Raw genomic sequence first — 18,267 nt, forward strand, 5'->3', positions numbered from 1 at the left:
CTTGCTGTTGCTTTTTGACCTGTGCAGCTTTAGAATTGATGCCCTTCTGTGCAAATTCAGCCAGTTGTGTCAAGTCCTGTAAATTAATGGGGGGAAAAAGAAACTGGATAAAGAAACTAATCCTAATCCTAAACCACACTGCTTGCAGTGAAACAAAAGCCGGAAATATTCTATATAATATTTTCTGCTTGTAAATGTTCACACTTCTTGAAGTTTGTTAGGAGTTTTTCACAATCCAAGTAATCCTTGATACCAGTGAGTGAGCATTTGGGTGAGCACCGTGGTTGTCATAGGAAGTGCATGATGCAGTTTGGGAAAACATGACCTGACACTGTCATTTTTTGAATAAGAGCTCTACTGTGTGGACTGAAAAGTGTCCGTTTGATTTAAGTTGTTGACAACTCGCTGCTTGTAGGCACTATTTCCTGTGAAGTAGCATTGCCTCAAAGAGAAATGTTGGCTTAACCTTATTGGAAGCTTTCTTGAATGTTTGAGAAAGATGTAAATATCACAGGATCTTGCAAATTCTGCAGTTTATTGTAATTCTTAGGATGTAAACCAGGTACATAAAAATACAAAAGCATCAAGGAAGAGAAAGTTAGGGAAGAGCATAATCTCAGTTCTGTCACCTCTTTACTGCCTTGATCCTGTTTTTGGTCAGTGTAGAGAGAATGCGTGGTATTGGTGGGTTTCTAATTCATGTTTGTGTTTTAGCAGGATTAATAAAAGTGTAATAAGTGCAAATTTGAAATTTGAAGAAAGAATGGTAGAGAGAGTTGTTTTTGAAATTGTAACTTCTGGCATTAAGATTACAGGTATTAACTAGCAGCAACAAAATAACTGATCTGAATTTTATTTGCATATGTGTTAACATACTGAGGATGTAGACAGCTGCTTGATTAATTTGTTTAGTTGCTATAGAAATGCCAATAAAAGCTTTAGCTGTTATTACTGTCCTTCTGATGGCCAGTTGTATGTTAACTACTGCTGATTTTTCAAATTTATTGCCCTTCCTAGAGCAGAGATCCCAAAACTGACCATGTAATTACTCTAGGGCCATTCTGTAATTGCTGCTGGTGGTGTAATTTAAGCCTTTTTAGTTAAATCACAGCTTACCCTGACAAGGCCTGTGGTTAAATCTTGCACATGTATATCCATACAGTGCAATTCTTTGGATTGGAGTTTTTGTTGTCAGTGGTGATGGTTTGTATTTGTTTCTTTTTTGTTGTTGTTGTAACTGATCCAACTTGATTTGGAGGACTTTTAAGTACATGGCCTGGTACTGAAACAGTTTCTAGGCTGCTGTTATGTACAGGGAATGCAGAAGTTTAAATACTAGAACAGGAGTCCCATGTTGGCCAGCTTTCCTAAAATAATCCTTATCTTTGGTGCAGGTGGGGAAATTCCAGATATAGTGGAAAATGTATATTAAAGAAAGTTACTAGTACATGTTGTTCCCATTTTTTTCTTTAGTAGTGTCTAGAGGTTTTGTTGATGATAAATTAGAAATCAGTCAAGCCTACTTACTACATAGGCAATCCACTTTTTAAAGTAGTGAGTTGAATTTAATAGATGCTACTGTTTACTGGCAGATATTCTTCATTAGATTGGAGTACCATTCTTGAGAAGAGATAAGAAAATAATATTTTCCCTGCTGAGACTTTTTTAGTAACTGATAAATATTTCCTGAGTCTGCATGGCAGTCAGCTGTTGTATTAGCTCTTACAGGAAAAACAAGCCATGCCTTCCTGTCCTGGAAATGTGATATGTAAGGGAGTTAACTCCAATAACAGTTTTCATCAGTTAAACAGCCTGTGTTACTGAATTGTATGACAATGTTGGAATTAGTCTGCAAACAAAATGTTTTTTTTTTTTTTCACCAACTTAAAGCCAGTGACATCTAGAGGTTAAAGCTTTCTTCACAATTTTTTGGCTTGACTTTACTGTTATTGTCATCAGGATATTAAGCTACTAAATAATTGAAAGCATGGGACCTTTTTATAACCTACTTTTCCTGCCTTCTCCCTTTTAGTGTGAAGATTTCACATAAAATTAATGTGCTTTTTATGTTTCAAGTGTTTTGGATCTTTTATAGATGGTCTGTTCTTGAGTGGCAGTGAGTGGCAAGAACTCAGTATCTTTGGAAGCAGAAATACTGCATTATATTGTAGAGATTGTCATGTGTTAATGTTCTGAAGCTGGGAAATATTTTTAAATTTTGAATCACTCAACGTACAAGAGCACTTTGCTATATCACATTCCTGAAGCTGGATAACACTGAAAATTTGGGGTTTCTGCAGACATGATATAAAGTAGCTGAAAATGTTTGCAACTGCCACAGCTTAAAGGACCTTGACACTAGGGATGTAATAATGTTATTTTTAATTACAGTGCAGCTTATGATGCCATCCTTGAGCGGAATGTTGCAATCAAGAAGTTAAGCCGACCGTTTCAGAACCAAACCCACGCTAAAAGAGCCTACAGAGAGCTTGTTCTTATGAAGTGCGTTAATCACAAAAACGTGAGTGCCGTGTCCTGCTTCAGATCTTGAAGAATTAACTGGAGGGTTATCCTTTGTAAAAGTCTGGAAAGTGACTTCAGAGATTTCCATTGCATAGTTGTGTCACCATGATAAATACAGAAGGGTGTTGCAGAAGAGTTATAATTGACTAGTTTTAATACCTGCCCAATCTTTAAATACCCCCTTCAAACTCAGCAAGAGTCAGTGTTATATTGCTGAAATTTGCAAGCAGCTGTCAAATAAGAGTACCATGGTTGGTAAGTGCATCCTGCTGCTAGACATATAGGAGAAAAAAGAAATAGACTGTAATACCTTTTTTCCCCCCTGGTGCATAAATGGGTTTAGAATCTTATGTTGTGGCTGCAGTAGCTGTCCAGTATTTATTAAGCTGTGCAGTAGACAAGATCACAGAAATGGGAAGCAAATAAATTTATTGGAGTTGAACTGCAGAAGGCTGGTGTTGGCCATTTTCTTCCTTCGGAGTCAGATGTGTGCAGTTGTCTTTACCTTCTCTTTTAATCCCCCATCAGGAAGATAAAAATTCTCCTGACTGCTAGGGAGGGAGAGTGTCATAGGAAATTTACTCTGTCTTGTGGCTTTTGGGGAAAAATTTGTAATTTTTCTCGTAAGTGTTTATATGTGGATTCTCTGAAGGATGTTCCACCTAATAGCATAATTTGTATGATGATAAACTACTGCAAGCCTGCCTGATTCTTGATGAGTAGTAGCTCGGCCTCTTTCTGTACATCCCATCCATTCTTAATGTAAAATATCATCCTAAAGCATCTGTAAGAACCTGTTTTTCTGTTTGGATGAAGTTGTTTCTTCACTTCAGTTAGTGGCAAAGTAGTATCTTTTAGGGAGTCTTTGTCAGGTTTAAATTTTATTATTCTTCATGTACAAAACAAATCTTACCAGGTCTTCAAACTGAAAGTAGGAGGAAGGGGAAGAGGGACTAAGCTCCTTAGGTTTTAAGGTTTGAATATCATCTTAACACACAAGAGTGTCTTTAGATTATGTGATTTGTGGAAGAAAAATACTCCTTTCAAAATCATTTGTATCTGTTTACATCACGTTAGGCCTGATTGAGCTGCTGAGCATCCTGAGCTTCAGTGTATACTAGGAGGTTCATATCAGAGTAATAGTAACCAGTTTTGAAATGTTGACTCTGCAGCTTTGTTATTGCTGTGGTACAATTACCCTTCCTCTCCCCCTCCCTGCAGATAATCGGCCTACTGAATGTGTTCACACCACAAAAATCCCTGGAAGAATTTCAAGATGTGTAAGTCAGATTTGAGCTAAAGCTGAGAATTTATTTTTAAAGTATTCATATGAAAAGACTAGCAAGAGAGAGAATACAGTAAAATGGCAGTATTATCTGATTATTCTTTTTTTTTCTTCATAAGCTACATAGTGATGGAGCTCATGGATGCAAATCTCTGCCAAGTGATTCAGATGGAGCTAGATCATGAACGAATGTCCTATCTTCTTTATCAAATGCTGTGTGGTATCAAACATCTTCATTCAGCTGGGATTATTCATAGGGTAAGTGAACTAAACAATGTAATTTGCATTGCACCTGGTTTTATCTTGAGTTTTTAAAAGATAAAAGAAGTTAGAATTAGGAGCATGAAGGGTGTTTCATAGCCTGTCCCTTTGGCAGCGAGAAAAAACTGAAAGGAAATCATCATACCTTTTTCCAGGGTAATTCTGGAATGAGCCTTTTGAATGTTTAAATGATTTGATAATGATCTGCACAGAGCAAACTGCACACTTTTGCAGTGAGTTGCATTACCTCCTCTAATTCTGTATCATGTTCTGCTTTAGTAGCTGTGGCAGGAAAGGATATCTGGAAGCGTCTCTGCCTTTATTGTTTTGGTAACCAAACCTGAAATTCCATCTTTGGAAAGAACTGCCTATTTTATTTCTTCTCTCTTTACTAGCCGAGTAATAACTATCTGAAATCTCCAGATAAGATGATGATGATAAAGACTTGTAATTGGAACTTGGATAACACCTGTGTGTCACAAATAATTCACTCAGATGGTTAACAGGCAAAACTGACTACAGCTTTTCAAATGGCATGTGTTGCAAGCTAGTCAAGAGACTTTGAATTTAAGGTTGCCTGTTCAAGTGAGCATCTTGTATATAATGGTATATAGATTAAAAATTGCTTGAGGTTGTCTGGTTATAACTTTTTAAGTATAATCTTGTTGGTTTAGGAAATGGGAAGCTTATATTTTTATAGTACTACGTTTTTCATTGTGACTTTTTTAAAGCGTTTAAGAAGTTTTCATTTTTGAAGCAATAGAAAAGATTTTATTAACTTTAGTGATGTGGGATGGTTTCAGTCATTACTGCACAGTCTTCCTCATGATGTGCACAGGAAAGCAGATCACAAATGGCAATTCTTGCACCGCCACAGGATTTGGTTAGGATGCTTGTCCAAGTCAGTGGGGTCACATTGTCACTGGGGTGTTGAATGGTCTGCAAGCTGGATCTGCAGTCTGACTCTCCTGTTCAGTGTGCCATCTTTTCCTCAGGGAAACAGAAAATTATTTGAATAGAAAATACAGCTTGAATGGGCAAATGCTGCTTCCTTTTGCTCAGCTAGTTCTAGTACTCATCAGCTGCTTCATTCCAGTGAGGAGCTCAAGGAATGAAGGTGAAACCTTCCTTCTTGCATGCAATTTTCACTGAACTGCTGTGTTCAGTGAAGAGATGGGCAAGGGAGGGAGAAGCATTGCCTGCTACCAGGCATTGTACCTGAATTGGTCTGCTTGTGGGTGTTTGAGATAGGTCACTTGAACCTTTTGCATTGTTCTGGGAATGCTCAGCAAAACTAGGTTGTTCCACTTACTGTTGTGGTGCTATATTGGCTATGACTGAAAATATGCAGCCTGTGGTGTTGTGATGTATGTGCATGTGGGTCTGAAATAATGGTTTGCATCCAGTTTCACATTTCCTCTGCAATATTTATGTATGCAAATTTAATGCTGTGGATTTTCCTAGGTCTTTTTTTGTGTTGGAAAACAGTGTATTTTCTGGACATGCTGGAGTAGGTAAAGTAAGAATGTCTCTCTGTGGATCTTAGCACAAGCTTAAGGGAGCTTCTAAAAGTGTGCTTTGCCTCAGGGTGGTTTGTATTCCTCTGAAGTGGGCATTGATCCTGTAGAAGTTGTGGATAAATTTAAACATTTTTACATTTATAGAAAAGAAGTAACTACTTAGGTAGTTGGGCAAGAGTGAAGACAGCTTTGAGGATAGAAGTCCTGCCTCTGTAAATATGGGTTAAGTCTTTGAAATGCTTCCTATCATACAGGGATAGACTATCCTAAAGAGACTAAATACAATTCCTATGTAAATAGCACCATATGTATGCATGAATGCTTTTAAAGGACATGTGCAGATGCTTTTAAAGGACATTTCACTTGCATGTCTTCCTGGTAGATTTTCAGCTGACAGCTGCTTCTTAGACTTTGTTAGAAGATTGAGGATATTCAGGCACAGTCTTACCTGCTGAGTTCGTTGTGCCTTTGGCTTCAAGGTGTGAAGTATCAAAGTTTTTTTTCCTCTGTGGAGGAAGCTGAACAAAACCTTGGATTACAAGGAGGATGTCCTTCAAAGGGCCAAATGTCACACAGACCATGTGGCTGCAGTGGTAACTCTTTGTACCATGCTACCGGGCTCTCAGCACCAGTCCTTAGTGTCCGAAGCTAAATACTTTATTGAAACTTCTTAAACATAGCCTGCAGTACTGTGGCTGCCCAGAAAGCATTCTGGCTATGACTCTAATATTCTACTTTAGTGATCTCTAAAGCTTTAAGCTTTTTTTGGTGTTGGTAGTTTCACATGGTTTTTAACTGGGTTCTTCAGCTTCTAACATAGCTGTGGTAATCTCAGTATCTCAGTAACTTTTTCAAAGCTTGTTGAATGACTGAAATCACAAAAATCTGTATTTGTACCTTATGACACCGGATACTACTTACCATAGAAATAAGTAGGGTTTTTTTAATAGCAACCTAGAGGCACAAGGAGCAAGGCAGAGATCAAACACAATGAGTATCAGTAAACTTCACCTTGAAGCTGTAGGGGCAAACTTAGTTGCCACATCAGTGGGTAAAGATTTGACCAAAACTTTGCACTGACTTTAACAGATGTTGGCCAATCAACATTACTGTGTTCCAAACATTTTGCAGAGAAGCAATTTGCAGCCAATATAGAAGTACGCGTTCATTTATATTTCATAGTCTGAGGATGAATGATCAGCATTGCAGATTTGTGCCTCACTGGCTTTCTGAGGGACGAAGAGTGGCTCATTAGTCTTGCATGGAGGCTCTGAAACATTAAATTCTGCCCGATTTTGAGCACTTAACAAGGGGCCTAATTACAGAAGCCCAAATCTTCACAAATCTTCTGTTAGAAAGAGAAAAGCCCCCAAGAAGCCTTGAATTACCCTCCAGAGATGTCCTCATCTCCTTGTCTGGCTAATGGGGAGACGACCGTACAAGAATCTGTTTCTTAATCACTGGCATTTTACATTTTCAAAGTTCAGTGAAAGATTTTCTGCTATAGGTTCTGGTTATATTTATCCATCCTAATTAATTTGATCACTCTCAAATGAGCTTATGAGTTTCTGTTTATTTAACAGAACATATAAGAGATGCAGGTTTTGCATCTCTGCATGAGTTTCAATGTAGTGTAAGTCAATTCATCATTTTGATCCTAGGCTTCATGACAGCTACATGGTGTTCAGAAATAAGAATGGACAACATTTGGTAAGCAAAGAGAAGATCTCTTAACATTTTGAGTGTTAATCCTGCAGCTTTGGGGAGGATGAGTGTAGTTAATACCCTGAGCATGCATCTGGCATTCTGCAATGACTGATAATAAAAAGGACTGTAGCAGAATCTGAAACAAGGCATATTAAATGGCCAGAAGGCCTTATAGAATTAATAGAATAATAATAGAAGGCCTTATAGTATTAATTTTAATTAATTTGTGGTATTTGAGAATGTTTTAAGCTAAAGTTGTCTGCAGAGTCTTTGTGTTGAAATGCATGTGTGAAATGCAAGACTTTTAACTAGTCATTAAAATTCTGTTATTCTGGAACTCTTTGTTGTTTCCTTCCTATCTTTAATGCAGTTTTATTAGCATTGTGAGAAGATTGCTGAAAGCCATCCAAATACAAATCAAAACTACATAAATCTGGCAGAAATCCACTTTTAAGTCTTTAAGGAACAATGACGGATAGGGCTACTTATCAAATTATTACTACTCAGGTGAGGGAGTCCTCTGTCACCTGTCAGGGTTTTGTCTCATTAATCTCAGTAGAGTGTGGGTAGGAAGTATTTTAGGCTTATCTGTATTGTTCCATGTGCTATGAATGATCTTATGATTGCAAAGTTATTCTGAATGATCTTATGATTTCAAAGTTATTCTGAAGTTACTCTGTAGTATTTACTTTGTGACATTCAGGTGTGGGTAAGATCCTGCTGAGGTGATGAAGGAGAAAGCCACTGTAGTGTTTGTATAAATAAATGTTGCAAAGGTGCTATTGTCAGTAGGGTTCAAGTGTAGAGAATAGTTACCATGTTGCTAACCAAAATTATTGAAGCCATGTCAGCATGTTCCACTCCAATTTAAGGATTGTGTGAATTTTTGGCAGTTTTTCAATGGTGCCTTTTTGGGTTTGGTTGCCAAACTTAATATAAAACCAAGTCATAAATTGGAAACTAATACCATGTGGGAGAAGTAAATTGATTCAAAAGAGGTAATGTAACCTTAACTAGCAAATGAACCTTTTACATTCATTATAATTCTAATAATTCTTGTATCGAGATAATTATTGAATCAAGTAATTGTCATGTTACTTGTGTTCTGCATTGTAGTAGTAATTACTGTTCCAGTGAGCAGTTTTTAGACCTTTCCTGAGAGCTAACACTTCTTACTAACCTCAATTTATTTCAGACATTGCTAACATATCTTGTAATGCTGGTTGTATTTTCCTTCTTTAATTGCTATATAAATCTACAAGCACAATAAAGGAATTAATTCTGTAATCTGCTGAATGCACATAAATTAATGCAAGGGGAAAAAAGCTGCAGTTATAGAAATAACCTAGTTGTGTGCATGGGATTTCATGTTAGTAATATTATCTTTTTAAAATGTGAACCACAGGCTACTTTGTGCTTGTCTTAGCAGTCATATATGATGTTTCTTTTTTAAGGATTTAAAGCCCAGTAATATAGTAGTAAAGTCAGACTGCACTTTGAAGATTCTTGACTTTGGACTGGCCAGAACTGCAGGAACTAGTTTTATGATGACGCCTTATGTAGTGACTCGTTACTACAGAGCACCAGAGGTCATCCTAGGGATGGGATACAAAGAAAACGGTCAGCAAATATAGTCTTTCTTTGGCATAGCTTTATTTTTTATGTTTGGCACACCACATTTTACATGTTACTGTTTTTTTCAAAGTGTAGAAATTTTATAAATTAGTCTTGTGACCAAAATGCAGATTCTGGATACACCAATTTGTTTATTCAACTCAACCCATTAGAAAATGTTTGCATTTAATTGGAGAATAAATTGAGGGCCTTGTTTGTTTAAAAATTTAAATAACTTCCTTTTTAGATTACATGACATCCAGGAAGAACTGGAAATATATTTTCTTAATATGTGGTATGTACTTTGATATACCTTCATCTGACTTTATTCCTGGTGAAGATGTAAATGGTAATTCTTCAGTAGGTATGTGTGCTAAATTCAGTGCTAAATAGCTGTATTGGTTATGGCCTTGCAGGAGGTAGGGAGCATAAAGTCTACTGAGGAACAAGCAAGTTAAGGTTACCTACTGTGGCACTGCTTTTTATTAAAACCAGCCTCCTTTAAGCCTTTTGCACTAAGTTCTTTATGTTGCTGAAGAAAAACTCAATAATATACTTGAGACAAGCATACAGAGGGTACTGTCAATATGACAGTCGATTCTTGAGGTCCGTGACAAATTCCAAGGGAATTTTACTTCACATACACTTCCTTCTCACCATACTTGCTCTGTGACCAGTCTGCCTCTCAGTGTGTTCTACAGGAAAATAAAAAAAGGTCTGTCATTTGAGGGAAACACATCATCAAATACATTGCACCTTCAAGGAAACAGCTAGTGGCAGCCCTTAGGAGCACCACGTGCGGTGTCCTTGCTGACGCTCCGTTGGAGCAGCCTGGTTCTGCTGCCCTTGCACTGCTGTGCTGTCCCCGTGCTCAGGCAGCTCCCTGCTCTCACTTGGCAACACCTCAGGCTGGCAGTGCCCACAGGTCACCTGTGGGTTTCAAACTCTGCTGGCCAGGCCTTCAGGGAGGCCTTGAGCTGTCTCCTGGGGATGTGAGGTGTGGGTGGTTCCTCACCTCCTGACACAACTGAGGCTCTGCCTTTCAGCATTCCTAATAGAGTCTGCAAACCTGCCTGGCAACTGCATACCATTGCAGCAAGTGACTGCAGGCTGTGTGAATGGTGCCAGCAATGAAAGAAGCCAGCTCAAAGGAATGAGAGTAGATCTTTATTGCAAGATTGAGATACTTACTTGTTTAGATTGTTAGTGTTCATGAGAGAGCCTACATTTCTTTAAATGTCCTCCATGGTTGACTGTTTTTCCTGTGACTCCTGTAATCTAGGAGTCACAGGCTGAGTACAGCAAGTTAGTAATTTAATTCTTAAAGTTTTCTAGATTTGCAAATTTAATTTTGTCTTTTTTTTCCCCCAAAGACTTTATATTGGCTATTTAAGGGACACTAAAGAAAAGTACCTAAAGTTGTAGTAGTGAGTCATGCAGTTGCCTTACAGAAGGAATTGATAAAGTCAGAACTTTTCTGACTCAGATCACCCGGTTTAAATTTTTCTCTTAAATAGTAAGTAATTTTGGCTTACAAAAGCGTGAAACATTCTTTCCACTACTGGAGTTAGATAGATTGTGTTCTAGAGTATCCTGTCAAGCTTGTGACAATCCTGTTCCTTATGGAAGCGTGAGTTGTGTTGTGCATCATAAATAAGAATTTACTTTCATTTGAAAAGCTATCATGTCTTCCCAAAGCCAAATACATGGTCACTGAAATGAGAGTGGCACTCCTGGAGAATGTAAATGTATGGAGTGAGTCCAAAGACAATTGCATTTCCATCCGTACTGCTCTCATTAAAAGGCAGTTTATGTGAGCTGTTAAGTCTTCTCTGCCATGGAGTTTGTGGAGCTGCCATGACAGGGAGATGGGCATCAAGGATGCACTTAGAGCAAGAACCATGGGCTGTCCAGGAGCCTCACCTGTTAGTATTGATGCCTATTATAGCCCATTACACCCAAAGGTAAACTGTGTGTTTAACTTTTAGTGTGGAGTTAAATCTTGAAAATTGACAGTTTTCTAATGGTTAGGGGTTGTCTGGTGGGTTCCTGCAGTTTGTGCCCTGCTGAACTTGTGGGAGGATTGTAATATATATTTTGATGACTGAGATCATGTACTGCAGGGTAACATTTTTTTGGTGCTGTACAGATACAAAATCTTCAATTGTTTAAAACTAGAGAGCCCAAACAAATACATAGAGTTAGCTTTTATGTAGGGTTTGTTACCAAAGGATGTTTGTCACATTAAGAAACCAACTAAAGGATACCAGAACTGATTGTGCACGTGTTCCTTACCAGATTTATGCACTGTTATGTCCATGATTATCAGGAAGGCAACACTGGAAAACAAGGAAAGCCTTAAACACTATGAAGCAACTACTTTTACGTTTCCTACTAGGTAGATAGGGTTTAAACTTCATTTTTACATGGTATTTTTTCTCCTAGAGTTATAAAAATCATTAAGTTCACAGGCTTAAGAATAAAATGGATGCCTTATGACAGCAAGATTTTTTAAAGGATTTTTCAAATCTGTAATGAGATTTTAGTCTTCTGTAAAAGTATTCACAGTAGTATTGGTTCAGCTTGCTACAAAAGTTAGAGACCTGTGATTAGAGAGATCCTTGATTTAATGAAAGCAGCAAATCAAAACACCACAAAACATCTCAAGTTTGATTTTGTAGGGATTCCAGAAGAATGGTAACTTTATCATGTTGGACACAAGCTAATTACAAGAGATTTGGGTATAATTTGGGTTGTGATGGTAGGAGGTTGTTTGCAGATAAAAAAGTCAACATTCAGAATTTTATTTTAAAAGTCAAATGCAAAACTTGGCTTCTTTGATTCTCTAAGCCAAATAATATGTACTTAAGTATTTGAAAAAAAAAATTAAAGGAAAAAGAGCTCTAAACTAAGGTGTTGACAATATTTTTTTAAATGAGCAAGGCCCTTAATTTTGACCTATTAATATGCACAACTATGATCTCTTATCATATTATCTAGATACTATTTTAGAGGAACTTTAATAAATAAAGGAGAAAGAATATTGAAACATAAGAAGCAATATTTCTTGCTTGGCATTGTTGAGCTCCTTCAGAACATTTACATAAAATTCTTACTATATAATTGTTGTCACCTAAATTCCCCTCTTATCTGCTTAATTGAAATTCCAGTGTCGTACTTGACATAAAAGTATTTATAATAATAACATTTCATTGTTATGCCTTCAAGAAAACTTTTGCATATGGAATTAACAATACTTCTGAAAGTAACTGCAAAAGAAATTGGCTTATGTATACAAAGTAAACTTGTGCATCTTTATGTCTTGAGTGAATTATTTTAAAGTAATGTAGAAAATGCGTATTTTTTAAAAATTGCTTTTAAGTTTTTCTTTTGTATAAAATGTTATTTCAGTGTAACTGGAGACATATTTTAAAACAAATTATTTGAACTGAAAATTTAGGAGCATACTAACATTGTCATTAACTGATCCTCTAAAATTCTAAGTGATCTTTTACTGATTCTGTTTGCTTTTTATTTAAAACGAGAGAGAGATGCATGGTAATCTGACTTCTAGAAAATATTTGATGTCAAATTGTAAATCCTGTAATTCTCTTAAAAAGCGTGAACTGTTTCAATAGGCAATATTTTTACACTTCAGTTTACGTAGTTAATTTTAGAATTATTCCTGCAAGTACAGTGGAATTACTTTCATGGAATCCATCTGTATGTGGTGGTTGAATCTATTCCCTTGGCAGAGGTAGCTTTGAAGCCTCCAGCCTTGGAGAAAGTGCTTTACTCTGATTGCTTTGTGTCTCTCTCTCTCTCTGCTCAAGCTCTTGCTTTAGCACTATATTAAACAAAAGGATGTTTTTCTGCCTTGTATTTGAGACAGTTAAAAGCTAATCCTTACACATGGTGTATGTTAGACTGTTTTCATTGGTTAATGCAAAGACTTGCTCTTCTTCCTGTGCTGTCTCTGCAGTTTATAGGATGCAGTCATGTTATGCTTCTTTTAATTTTAAATGACCGTTTGCTTTGCTCTTCCTTCTTTTTGTGCTACAAACATAGTGGATTTATGGTCTGTGGGGTGCATTATGGGCGAAATGGTTTGCCACAAAATCCTCTTTCCAGGAAGGGACTGTATCCTTGTGCTGCTGCAGCAGGTTGAATTAGTTAGGAAGTGATTAACCTTCTTATTGATGTTGTGTCATGAAGATGCATATTGTACAATTTTTTTTTTTAATTAAATGAACATGGATTTTTCTTGTGATACACTTAAAAAAAATCATTTTATTCAGGCTGCACCTAGCAGTAGGACATAGTCTCTGCTGGTCCTGTAGTTAGCATCCATTCACCTTCACTCATTTTCATTGCACATGCTTTTTACAGTCACTTCATGTGTATGTGTGTCTAGATATTTTTATTTATTTTATTTTAATAAGTATCTTTTATGTTAATATCATTGCATTTTGTTTTCAGTTGACATTTGGTCAGTTGGGTGCATCATGGGAGAAATGATCAAAGGTGGTGTTTTATTTCCTGGTACAGATCGTATCCTTACCCTTGGTCTGGGATGTAGTTGTAAAATGTCAAAAGATACTGCAGTGATATAATTCCAGATTAAGGTGGTTCTAATTTTTAAAATATGGGTTTAAAACTGCCTTTTCAAATATCAGTTTGCAAGTTCATTATATACCACTTGGGCAAATAGGCTTTTTTTTCTTTTTCCTTTTTTCCCTTCTTTTCTTTTTCCAGTGTAATAGAGTCCCTATCCATTACTTTTGAATGTTGTCACACTTAAAACAGACTTCTTTTTGTTTAGATGGTGTTTTCTTGGTTCATATGCATTCAGTTTTACTTCAGAATTCATTTTTATGTAGTAATTTACTAAACTTGTTTAGTACCTGAGCATGTTAGTAGTTACTATTCTTTGCATTTTATAGAGAGTGTTTACCAAAATTCCAAACCATCTTCATTAGTTACACTCTGGAGATTTATTTTTTGTATGCAGAAATGATCCTGCAAGGAGCTTTTAGAAATATCTGGTATTTTTGTCTTTCTATTCTGTGAATGGTTTTGTTGTGTCTATATGGGTTGTCCTGTGAACAGTATTTCAGACAAAGAGTCTGCTCCAAACAAACACAACTAAAACCTCTAAATCCTTGCTAAAATTAGTGAAAATAATTGGACTTTGATATCCTATTTGTTTTACTATTACTTTCTGACTTTTTTTTAAGATGGTATCAGAAATGTTTCCTGCTTTTGGTACAGCTTACTGTTTAAAAATTGTTATAGTACCATTTAGGGGTGAAAATGGGGTGGAGATTTTTGAGCCTTTGTAGGGAAATCCAGAGCATCCTTACTTTCACACAGCTCTGTCACTGCATGAGCTGCACTGTGCTTTGCTTTATGCATCTGGTTTGCTGGCATGGCTTTTCAGTTTAGACTTGGTGCCATACCAGATAAATAGTTCCTTTTGTCAAGACCTGTACTAAAGCTCAGCAGAGCTTGAGAACCCTTATATAGAGATCTGCTGTTAAGTTTTAAGAATATAAAAGAGGGTCTACTTCAACCCACTGTTGATTTAGATAGCCTGGTATCCAGTCTTTGATGGCAGCCAAAGAGAAAAAGTTGGGGAAAATGTGAATTAGTGTATATAAAATTTTATCTGAGTTCTCCCACAGTATTTAACTATCTGCAATTAGGAATTCCTGAGCTAAACTTTACTTTTTTTGGTTCAGTAAAATGTATTAAATTCTTCTGCCCTGAAATGGTCAATCTCCCCTTTACAGTGTGTAAACTTCTCAGTTACGATGTTCCTTATGCATCCTTGAAACTTTTTTCTTCATTCAAGTCCCTGACAGTATTGTCACTGACCTGTGTGGGCCAAGCCTTGGTCCTTTGTGTGCCCACTGGTGCTGAGTGTTGCATGTCCTTGGTGAGAGGTTGCCCAGGACTGGCCTGAGGTACCAAGATGAGAATGAAGGACAAAGCACCCACTTGGGGTCATTATCAGGAGTGCCTTGGTGATGCTTAATAACTTGACTAATGCCAATGTGTGTTCAGACCAGTTCTCTCGGACTCAGACCCAAGGACTTAAGTTAAATTTGTTGTGTTTAAATATTTTGTGAGTCTTCTAATATTCTGTTTCTCAGAATTATATCCTCTTCTAGCCAGTAATGATTTTGAGTGAAATATGTGTTGCCTTGACTACACTACCATAGTCTTGCTTTGTTTCATCATGTAAGAAAGTAGTCATAATTCATGATAATGAACTTGATACTTTATTATAATTTCCTGTGTTTTCTCTGTTGGTTATTTCATGTGCTTTTAACATAACTTTCTAGCTGAAAACCAAACAGTGTTTTTCTTAGCTACATTACCTTAGATATTGATCAATGGAATAAAGTTATAGAGCAGCTAGGAACACCATGCCCCGAATTTATGAAGAAATTACAGCCTACAGTCCGAACTTACGTGGAGAACAGACCTAAATATGCTGGATATAGTTTTGAAAAACTCTTTCCAGATGTCCTATTCCCAGCTGACTCCGAACATAATAAACTTAAAGGTAAAGTCTGTCTTCTGTGTGTTGTACGTTTTAAAAGTTTTAAAACTGTGATTTTTGAACAGAAGTGTAGCTTGGTTTTTTTTCATTGTAGAATCATGCTGCTGAGGTTCTAAACATTTATATCATGAGAGTGGATGAATGTGCTGACATGTGTTTGCCTCCACTTTCATATCTTCATGAGACAGCTCCTATTCTTGGAGATGTCTTTATAAAAACATGTAAATATCTATATTCTTCTCAATGACAGATGCCAACACAGTTTAGAGAAAAGTGGGGGGAGGTTGGAAAAGAAGTTGTGTAGGCCAAGCAGGTCTTTGTTCTGTAGGAATGAAAATAAGGAATTTATGTTCATAATACATAGATACCCTGTAGTTATTTCAGTGACTTACTGGTTCTAAAGGCCACCTATTCAGTGGAGTCCCTCATGGTGTTCTCTGTGTCTAAAAGCATGTAGGGGCAGTGGGTGCTTGCCTGCTGCTATTCAAGACCAGGCTGCACTGCCACCTGAGCTGTTTCACATAAAGATGTCACAACAAGGGACACTGTATGATGCAAATGGATAGTGAAACATGTTTGACACCTTTCCCACCTGCGACATCCTCTTCAGGTTTTTTTGCCATCAAATCGACTGCTCTCCTAAACCTCTTATTATGTGAGGGTTGCATAGACATTTAATTTGAACTGGATTACTCTGACCCTTCTCTTTAAAAGTTTGAAACACTGTGTTATGTGTTCTATATATGGCAGTAATCTAAACAGAAAATTTTATTTTTGCAGCAAGTCAAGCAAGAGATTTGTTATCAAAAATGCTGGTTATAGATGCTTCTAAAAGAATCTCTGTGGATGAAGCCCTGCAGCACCCATACATCAATGTTTGGTATGATCCATCAGAAGCAGAAGCTGTAAGTTCTTGTTTTAGGTCTCTGCTTAGGAATCTGCTGTATAAAGCCATCTTACTGTGATGCTTGGTACAGCTGTTTGACAAAAGATTGTTGCACATTTCATCAGAAGCTTAACTGAGCCATAATTGTTTTTATCTACATTGATAGATGTGCTTATTAGAAATAGCATCAGGAATGGGCTGAGGTACCTGTCCATGTGTTCTTGTATCTCTGTATTGGTGTATAGTTGTCTGTCATCTTCTGAACATAGTCATACATCTGAAATCTTTTCTGTAGGGTTCTAATGTAGCAAGCTTTGGTTGTTTCAGTGTGATTTGATTGCCCTGGATAGGGTTCTGAGGTATTTATTCTTGGGGAAGAAAAATGCTTTCATTAGTTGCAGGGATTGATACTATTCTTCAACTAGAAATAAATGTTTCAGCAAAATCTGAATACAAGATCTTGACCTTTCAGTTATTAAAAGTAATGAACAAAGGAATAATGTAAATTTTTTCCTTGAGAGATTAGTTTCAGGATAATTTCAGTTTATGAGAAAAGTGTTATTTTTTTAAAAAGAAAAGTTTGGTTATAGCCACTAAGAATAGAAAAAGCTACTTGATGTAAAGAGAGCAATTATAATTCTGTTGCTCTCTAATAGCTAGATAGAAAATTTAGTAATTAACATTAAGTAGCTAACAAGAGCTGCTTGTGCTGGAGACTGCTGCACTTAGGAGCACTTCTACCAGACTGATCAGTTTCTCTGTTAATTATTACAGTAATGTAAACAAATTTGTTAATCAGAAGAACTTCAAAGACTGTGGTAGCATCAAAAAACAGGCTAAGTCCAAGTATGAACAGATATATAATCCTGTAAATGTTATTTTTAAATCGGGTTCATGTTCTGAATGGTTTATTTTATTTTTAGTTTATACTGGTTCTGTATCCCTTTTGATTGCTGTATGATGAGTTGGTTTTTTTTTTCAGCCTCCACCAAAGATACCAGATAAGCAGTTAGATGAGAGGGAGCACACGATAGAAGAGTGGAAAGGTAAGAAAGGCATTTAAAGTATAATAAGCCTTTTCGGAGTATGCTGGGCCCCAGTGATTATTGTTATTAAAGTTCTTCTGAGCAACATAATAGTATTTACCTGATCTGCTTAGATGTCAGGGAAACAGACCAGTGCTTCACAGCTTCTCAGTTGCTGGGCCACAAACTTTTCCTGCAAAGGAGATGAACCTGTGAAGTGACCTAAAGACCTGCTCATGTCAGTCACCTTTTGCAATTCATAGGACAGCATTTGTAGGGAGGGTCACTCTTCTGGACAAACTGCTACAATTGAAAAAGATGCAGGAGCCTGAACAATGTAATGCTCAATTAGAAGGGAAAGTCTTCAAGTGTTCCTGGCTCTTCCTTTGAAGATTGCTGATTGAGTTTCCCTTACCAAAGAAGCCATTGATTAAAAACTGAGTGGCCCTTAAGACTCAGCTTAGCCTCAGGCCTCCAAGCAGCCTGAATAAAAGAGCCCTAGAGCAATGCCAGTGTGTTCTCAAGAGTGCCAGGCCACTGTAGCCCCAACAGAAAAGAATGTACTTTTTTTACATCACCTGCCAGTTGTTGTGTAGCCTATGACCTGTTGTTCAAAATTAATTCTGAACAGTAACAGACGTATGGAATTCAAGTGGACATTTTAATGGGACATGTATTATTGATCTAGTCTTTGTGTTGCAGATTCATTTTTTGCCTTCCCTTCTCTGTATTTTCAGAGTTGATATACAAGGAAGTCATGGACCTGGAGGAGAGAACCAAGAACGGGGTTATACGTGGCCAACCAGCCCCTTTAGGTTGGTTACAATAAAAGCACAGTACAAGGCTCCACTGAGTTTTAGGTCAGGAGGGAGTAAAGC

At 37.0% G+C, this 18,267-nt stretch overlaps 1 protein-coding gene across 8 annotated transcripts in view; it reads left to right on the forward strand.

The window, feature by feature from the left end:
- The window catches only part of MAPK8 (mitogen-activated protein kinase 8), a 175,113-nt gene that overhangs the window by 155,526 nt on the left and 1,320 nt on the right, over positions 1 to 18,267 (forward strand). For 6 of the 8 annotated variants that reach the window (XM_072931077.1, XM_072931078.1, XM_030276022.4 and 3 more), the window contains 9 exons: positions 2,392 to 2,521; positions 3,745 to 3,803; positions 3,928 to 4,066; positions 8,751 to 8,916; positions 12,979 to 13,050; positions 15,299 to 15,481; positions 16,259 to 16,383; positions 17,347 to 17,410; positions 18,127 to 18,204. In XM_072931077.1, coding sequence (XP_072787178.1) covers positions 2,392 to 2,521; positions 3,745 to 3,803; positions 3,928 to 4,066; positions 8,751 to 8,916; positions 12,979 to 13,050; positions 15,299 to 15,481; positions 16,259 to 16,383; positions 17,347 to 17,410; positions 18,127 to 18,204 — 1,016 coding nt within the window. Of the gene's footprint in view, positions 1 to 2,391; positions 2,522 to 3,744; positions 3,804 to 3,927; positions 4,067 to 8,750; positions 8,917 to 12,978; positions 13,051 to 13,389; positions 13,462 to 15,298; positions 15,482 to 16,258; positions 16,384 to 17,346; positions 17,411 to 18,126; positions 18,205 to 18,267 lie in introns of all 8 variants that reach the window. The other 2 variants (XM_030276023.4, XM_030276019.4) reach the window with 1 other exon arrangement.

Source organism: Taeniopygia guttata, chromosome 6 (assembly GCF_048771995.1).
Source record: "Taeniopygia guttata chromosome 6, bTaeGut7.mat, whole genome shotgun sequence".
In the NCBI taxonomy this organism is placed as follows: Eukaryota; Metazoa; Chordata; class Aves; order Passeriformes; family Estrildidae; genus Taeniopygia; species Taeniopygia guttata.